The sequence below is a fragment of the Asterias amurensis genome, chromosome 11 (assembly GCF_032118995.1).
Source record: "Asterias amurensis chromosome 11, ASM3211899v1".
Classification (NCBI taxonomy): Eukaryota; Metazoa; Echinodermata; class Asteroidea; order Forcipulatida; family Asteriidae; genus Asterias; species Asterias amurensis.
The window spans coordinates 14,594,754-14,602,500 of record NC_092658.1 but is presented as its reverse complement, the minus strand read 5'-3'; the positions used below and the strand labels follow the sequence as shown (position 1 = coordinate 14,602,500).

At 39.9% G+C, this 7,747-nt stretch overlaps 1 protein-coding gene and 1 long non-coding RNA gene across 3 annotated transcripts in view; one reads left to right on the top strand and one right to left on the bottom strand.

The window, feature by feature from the left end:
- LOC139943859 (uncharacterized) overlaps positions 1-7,747 on the bottom strand; it is a 295,369-nt gene that overhangs the window by 161,508 nt on the left and 126,114 nt on the right. The window contains exon 1 of one of the 2 annotated variants that reach the window (XR_011786898.1): positions 3,630-3,642. The exons of the other annotated variant lie outside the window; for it this stretch is intronic. This is a non-coding gene — a long non-coding RNA (uncharacterized lncRNA). Of the gene's footprint in view, positions 1-3,629; positions 3,643-7,747 lie in introns of those variants that run through there. 2 annotated transcript variants of the gene reach the window in all.
- LOC139943853 (DNA-dependent protein kinase catalytic subunit-like) overlaps positions 1-7,747 on the top strand; it is a 77,640-nt gene that overhangs the window by 5,132 nt on the left and 64,761 nt on the right. The window contains exons 7-16 of the mRNA XM_071940702.1: positions 639-790; positions 1,642-1,797; positions 2,884-2,979; positions 3,841-3,923; positions 4,384-4,468; positions 5,057-5,225; positions 5,660-5,709; positions 5,960-6,103; positions 6,939-7,082; positions 7,537-7,649. Coding sequence (XP_071796803.1) covers positions 639-790; positions 1,642-1,797; positions 2,884-2,979; positions 3,841-3,923; positions 4,384-4,468; positions 5,057-5,225; positions 5,660-5,709; positions 5,960-6,103; positions 6,939-7,082; positions 7,537-7,649 — 1,192 coding nt within the window. The remainder of the gene's footprint in view (positions 1-638; positions 791-1,641; positions 1,798-2,883; positions 2,980-3,840; positions 3,924-4,383; positions 4,469-5,056; positions 5,226-5,659; positions 5,710-5,959; positions 6,104-6,938; positions 7,083-7,536; positions 7,650-7,747) is intronic.

The following is a 7,747-nucleotide window of genomic DNA, read 5'->3' as shown; positions in this document are numbered from 1 at the left end:
AATTCATACTGTGAACAGCAAAGTAGATTTATGATACAGATAGTTATTATGCCTCACTTGGGAAACTAAAATGGCATGACAGATAACTCTATGCAGATACAGTAGGCCCTACTACATGTAGATCAGTTTTGAACGGATACCAACTTTAAAAATGGATAAAGTCAGTATTCAGTTATTCCTGTTTGAAGGGAAGGTACACTATTGGTAATTGTCAAAGACCAGTCTTCTCACTTGCTGTATCTCAACATATGCATAAAGTAACAAACCTGTGAAAATTTGAGCTCAATTGGTCATCGAAGATAAGTGAAAATGATGACAGAAAAAACCACCCTCGGTGGACAATATTGTGTGCTTTCAGTAGGAATAAAAGACTTCTAGCTAAAAGTCTTTTAATATTTTAGTGAGAAACTACCTCCTTTTCAAATACTACATTACTTCATAGGGAGCCGTTTCACACAATGTTTTATACTATCAACAGCTCTCCAATGCTCGTTACCAAGTCAGTTTTTAAGTTAATATTTGTTTTGAGTAATTACAAACGTGTACCTTCCCTCTAAATTGAGATGTTTTAAAGTTTGTTCCTGCTTTTAGGCTGCAAGTCTTAAAGACTTTGACTGGCTCTAACCTTGTTTATGCAGATGCCAAACATTCCAAGAGTATCTACCGGTTTGCCTGTTTGGCTATTGATCGAAAGGTAGACCATTCTCGTTATGAAGTCAACAGAGCTGGACTCCAGATCTTTGCCAAACATGCTGCTCAGTTTAACAAGTATATATACGAGGACCACCAGGTAAGAAAGAGAACAACTTTACTCAATGTTGCGAAAATTTTGATTAAGATCTTTACATCCGTTGGTAGGTGCAGAAAATCTGTCAAATTATAAAACAGAGTTATGTCAAGACATCATATTTTGAGATAACCATCACCATGATAACCATCTAGTGTGAAGCATAATTCATTCTACCAAGCTAACCTAGGTCTAGTGGTTAGACTGCAGGACTTGCAATCACATGGTTGTGGGTTTGAATCCTACCAAGCTAAACGCTGATTTCACAATGACAGGAAAAAGTATTGTCGTCTAAGTACTGAATCACAATTTGTTTTTATTTGTGCAATTCATAATCATAGATATTAAACCAATGTTTGTACGAGAGAGATTGGCTGTTGCCAGCTTGGTGTTTATATCGTCTTGTGGTAGTTTAACGAGTTCCCTTGATGGGAAGATCAGAAAGACAACCCATTGTTGCAAGGAATCTCCTTGGAAGTTTGTTCAGTGTGAAAGATGATTTTGAAACTGAAACTCTGAAAGTCATCTGGATATGGGGTTGAATACCTGTTATTATACTTAACACTAAACCATAAGCTTCTCTCCACCCAAGGGTAAAATGGGTACCTGTGAGGGCAGCGATGGTTTATGTAAATGGTAAGCTTGGAACGCAGTAACTTGCAGCACCGGCTGTATACTCCCCTGGGAGCTGAAATGGTTGAAGGAATGAAACATATGGCCCAGTGAGCAGGGGTAATAATGTCAGAAGCGCTTTGATACGCCCTTCGGACTGTGATAAAGCACTATATAAAATTTGATAATTATAAAGCTTTGCATCAGTCAAAATAAAGTACAGTAATGTTTTTTGTTTATAGGAGCTGTATGAAGCGTTTGATCATTGGAGTAGTCATAGCAATACTTTAGTGAAGTCAGTAGGTTTTGCTGCACAGGAAGCCTTCTTACAACAGATGGCGGACATGTTGGTTGAGAAGGCAGCTCAGAAAGACTCTTCTGACATGGCTGTGTTCAGGGTAAGATAGCTTCTGCTTAAAGGCACTGGGCACTCATAGTAATTGTCAAAGACCAGTATTCTCACTTAGTGTATCCCAACAGACGCACAAAACAACCAAGCTGCAAAAAATTTGGGCTCAACTTGTCATGGAAGTTGAGAGAAAATAATGAAAGAAAAAACACCCTTGTCTGCTTGTTGCATATGTGTTATTTTAGATGCCTGGTAAAGGCTACAGGCCTGAAGTCTTTCTCGGATTCAAATATTTTAGCGAGAATTGACCGCTTTCTCCACAATTACGTTACTTCAGAGGGAGTCGTTTCTCAAAATGTTTTATACTATCAACGGCTCTCTATTTTTAAGGTAATGTTTATTTTGGGTAATTACCAAATGTGTCCAGTGCCTCTAAACAATGCCCAGCAAGTTGTGTCTACATTTAATAAATACCTGGAATAGTTTATCCATTCTGATTGGTCAAGAGGAGACCATGTGGTCATGTTTGTAACATGTGATATAAACACTGTTCTGAGAGTTTGAACATGGCCTTTGGAAAATAGACTCAATAGAGGGCGCTATCAAGTGATTCCTAAGTTGTATGGTATTTATTTCTCAACTGACTTGTTATACTGTTAATGCTCAGAAGAGAAAAAAAGATAGTAGGGAATAAAGTCAATGAGATATCTAGAGAAGGTTGTGAGATGATGTCCGCAATATGTAGCATCTTGACTATCCACCTACAAACCATTGGTATCACTGGTAGTAATAAAAAGCAGAAAGGTTCTTTTCAGAACTGAGAAGTCTCCGAATTCTGAAAAGAATACTTTGCGGTAGTAGAATATAAAGCAATACAACGTCTCAAGAGAACAAACTCTACCTGGCAAGCAGACACACACATGGTGTTACCGCAAACTAAATATATATATATATCAAAATGTTTACTGACGGGTCTTCAACCCAGACAGGAAATAAGTGGCAAGGTTTACCCACTATCACCATAATCTAATGAACTAGAGAAATTGAAAACAGTAAAAACTCAAACTGAACAATTGCAACTTTGTTTTGGATACATTGTGACGGTCACTTTATAATTTGATGGATTTTGTTTCAGTTCTTTGTGCAGCGATTCCGTGGCGTGATTGATAATCCGCATAGTAGTGCAAGGTCTTTGTCTTCGGCTATCAGGGGCTATGGCTTCTTCGCTGCTGTAAGTACAACACTCCAGTCACAATAGCGTTGTCTACAATAATATTAATTTTGGTTTTTACCCATACACAGATGTGTTTTAGCACGGTACTCTCTTGAGTCCAGTAAAAAAATATCACAGGCATATTACTCGGGTGGGATTCGAAACCTCGACCCTTGCAATTCTATAGCAGTGTCTTACCAACTGGACTGACTACCGAGATTGCCTGTTTGCTAGAGGCTATGTTTTGGCGGCAGGTACCACAACGAACAACATCCATTGCCAGGAATACTTGGGCAAACCCCTTCTCTTAGCAATAAGGGTTACTGGGATCTTTTACGAGCATTACACAACTTATGGGACTGACGGCTTTACGTCCCATCTGAAGAACGAAGCAAAGGTTTAAGGTGCTTTTTGTTATTTTGTAATTTTTTTATTTTATGCAAGTTGCCTGACACACAAGGCCTGTAGGCCACTTCAAGGTGTGGGCTACAATTATATTTTCCAGAGGCCGTTGACACCTACTCCTAGGGCTGAAACAGGGTTACCCCTTTCACAGTCCATACGAATGTAGGCTTGAGTATCATCAATTCGAAGCCTGGCCGGTAGAGCAGAAAGCACTACCTCCTCAATTTTGTGTAGCAAGTGTCACATCCGGGATCCGAACCCACACTCTGCTGATCAAACACCAGTGCTTGAATCCGGTGCTCTTAACCGCTCGGCCATGACACTGCTATGACGCTGCTACGGCTGGTTCTGGCAATGGTTTTCCACTTGGTTTCTGATTCCATTCCTATTTTTGTTTTTTCTTGTTCATCCTCTGGAGTGCTTTGCATTCTTTGCAAAAGGCGCTCTATGAATGTTGTTATTATTATTTTGTAGCCATGCAAGTTATTCATGACGGAGGATGATGTTCGATTCATGTTCAATGAAATGATGCAAAAGAGTGAGCAGCTTTACCTTCAGTAAGTTAGCATTTCAAAACTTGTAAAAAATTACATTCGTGTTAACAATAGTAAAAATAACAAATTTTTATATAGTGCATTTCACAATACCCGTGTCAATGCGCTTTACACTAGTGCCCTGGTCATTGGTCCAATTACCTCCCTTTAATCTTTCTCAGCTCTCTGGTGAGTATACAGCCCCTAGCTGCTGCTCCAAAGGCTTTTTCATACACAATGTCAACCTCTACCCTCGCAGGTACCCATTTATACCCCTGGGTGAAGAGAAGCAATTATATATAGTAAAGTATCTTCCTCAAGGACACATTTGTCTCGACCGGGATTCACATCCACACTCTGGTTACTTATCCACCAGAAATTTTGATGCTGTTACCACTCGGCCATGACACTCTATGAAATGTTGCCATTTGTTAATTATTCAAAGCAGGAAAATTCAGTTCTGTACTTTGATTTTTTTTTACAGGCAGGGAGAAGTCTCTGATGACAAACTGGTTCAACTGCCAAGTTTCCTGGAGGCTCTTGCCAGTATTATTCAACAACTTGATGTGGTAAGCTTCCACTCTCTACAAGAAGTTGACAGAGATTTATGAGTTAAATACAAAACAACTCGGGCTCAAAAAAACCAGTGATGCACATATTAAACAAGCATTTTTTCCTGCTTATCTGGGAAAAAAATGAAACAAATTGATAATTTCTAAGAGAAGTTATGCCTGTTTTACATGGGCAGCTACAATACCTGCTAATCCCCTCTACTCTGACTCTGTTCCCCAGCTCCTCATTTGACAGTCTGTCATCCAGAGACACCCCACACATCCACATGGGCCCAATTTCATGGAGCTGCTAAGCACAAACTTTGCTTAGCATGAAATTTCTTCCTTGATAAAAACAGGAGTACCAACCAAATTTCCATTTGTTGCATATTGCTTGTTACTGGTATTCAGCCGTTGTTTGCTTACCCTGAAAATCACGTGGAAATTTGGTTGGTAATCCTGTTTTTATCGAGGAAGAAATTTCATACTAGGCAAGTATTTGTGCTTAGCAGCTCTATGAAATTGGGCCCAGATAAGCAACACTGTTCTGTGCTTAGCAAGTTTTTGTGCTTACAGGCTTTATGAAATTTTGTTTTCTGCTTGCAGCTCTCTGATACATTCCTAGCTGCTCTTGAACGTCTCATGATTGTCCAAATCGGTAGCTATCCACGAATGCCACACAGACACCAGTTCCTATGTGATAGGTCTGTTCTACTCATTCTCATAGCATTGGCTCCCAAAGGACCAACACTCAAGAATTTCCTGTCAAAAGTTGGTAAGTTTTAGTTTGAAAGCAACAGATTATTAATATTTTAGCTACAATATACATGTACAGTGATTACCACACATCGGCATTTACACGCACCTCCCTTGTCCGCCATTTTGGGGAGGGAAAATTTACTCCCAAAATAATGGAAATGGTAGACGCGCATTCTACTTCATGGAATGTTGGCTAGTAACCTGTTTCTGCTAAGCAAGATTTTTCTGTACTTAGCAAGTTTTTGTGCTTAGAGGCTATATGAAATGGGAGACTTTGAGGTGCTAGGTGGCAGCAGACTTACTAGAAAGTTCTGAGCATGCACACATTACCAAAAACAGCGTCCCGAAAGTTCCCTATTTGGTCCTAATCAATTAATGGTCAAATATTTAAATATAAGAACCGTCGGCATCTGTAATCAATGTACGTCATTTTGTTCTTTTTTATTTCAGTTTACCAAGCATTGGTCCGAACCTGTTCACACCCTGTAACACTTGAACAAGTAAGTCAGTTTTTTAACTCAAGTAAAAAACAGTTATTTTTGTTGTTCAATAAAACGACATGAGACTGGTGATTTTAATCGTTTACAAGAACTAAATATGCCCTGGTTATGACTAGGGCCCAATTTCATGGCTCTGCTTACCACCAAATTCTGTGCTTACGATCACGATTCCCCGCTTCCCCTCGCAGCAATCCAGACAGCTTATGAATATTTATGTGGTTTATGAATATTTATATATATTTTGCCATAGGGAACCCAACGAGATGACAGCAATCCAGACACTACAAACACTGAAGCAGATGATGAGGCGGATATATTGGCTGATACCAGACGCATCTCATACAAAGACTATGTCAATCTGTGGGCCAGTCTACTTGATAGTCCTCATTTGAAGGTAATATAGATTGTCATGGCCCAGCGGTTTAGAGTCTATGGGGAACTATTTAAGAGGCACCATGGCTAAGACCAAGGGCAAACGAGCTATGGCCTTTGTGGCCTTCTTTAATTCCAGGCCATACAATTTTACTTTTGAGTTTTGTTGTTGTTGTTTTGTTGTTGTAATATTTTAGGCATTGTCCAACTGGATGTCTGCTGTTGTGACTACGGCTGAACCGCTTAATATTCTTGAACATTGCCACTGCAGCCAATGACAATAGCCAAAGCTAAATTCCTTTCATTTGGGCACTGCCTTAGAAAAATGTAAAATAATAATATCACAGCTCTTATAAGGCGTGCTTTATCTGGGAGAACAATCAAAGGCACCGGTATGAAAGGAAAGAATCAATCTAACTTCATCAAAAGGCCTGTTGGAAAAGATATGCTGAAAAAATGAGATGTTGCCTAGGGCAATACAGGAAAAGCCCCTGTCCCCATAGCTGGCTATAAGCGGGTTTGAGGAACAAAGATCTTGTTGCATGATGACCTCAGACCCGGTCTTACGGACCAGGGTTGCGGCATGTTTTGGAGGTAGACTGGGGCGGAACCGTGGAGTGTCTTGAAAGTGAAAAGTAGTAATTTTAAATGAATCCTGCAGGCCCGATGCTTCGTTTTTAAAAGGGCAAGGACACCCAGGCAATTTCTCCTTGGTAAAAGGCACCCTAGGAGGAAATTGTAAATTTCTACTGGAGCATTTCAAGGGCACCAAGGCAATGACCAAGGGGCATGGAGGCCTTTGATGCCTCCATGAAGCATCCGGCCTGATATTGATTTGTTTTCTTTTTGCTGATCAGGAAGTCAAGGCTATGGGAATGAGTTATGGGGAACGTCGTCGCATTCATAAGATCATCTACGATGAGTTGATCTTCTCTATTCTTAAAATCCTTGACAAGTTGGACCTTACCTCTAACAAGGATCAATCACAGCTCCAAGAACAGGTAAATATTCTGTAGCTTAATACTTTTTAGCTGGTTATTTTTATTTTTCAAGCACGTCGACAACATTGGTAATTGTCAAAGACCAGTATCCACATTTTTCAGTGACAAGAGATTAGTTTCGTCTGCTTCACGTGTTGTCTTCCATTTTAGTATCACCCACCAACACTCTAGTAGTACGTTCCCCTATGGCAACATTTGCCAATGTTCGCCAATGTTCGCCAAAATTGTTGGGAATCGTTCGCAACCTTTGCGAGTGGAATGCACCCCTGGTCTTTCTGCACCGGCAAAGACATGTTGGAACCTAACCCAAGAGTGGGGCTGAAGCTGTGTCTTGTTGGCTTCTTCAACAGTTCATTGATGAACTCACATTCTTTTTTCTCAGGCTTTATTGTAAGCACAACAAAAACTTATCAAAACTTAATAACAAGATTAATTGTTGAATAATTTCCTACAGGGATCTGTAGACTCGGATGTATCAGAATACTCCTCATCAGATCCTCTTCATGGTTTACAAGCGTCTAAACCTAAAGATTTCCAAATCTTCATCAACTTAGTCGACTTCTGTAGGTATGTTGACTCTACCTTGTTTTACCATAACCAAGATGTGTTTATTTCTGCAACACTTTCATGTGCCAACTGGTGGTCGCTAGCGGCTGGTTTAAAGG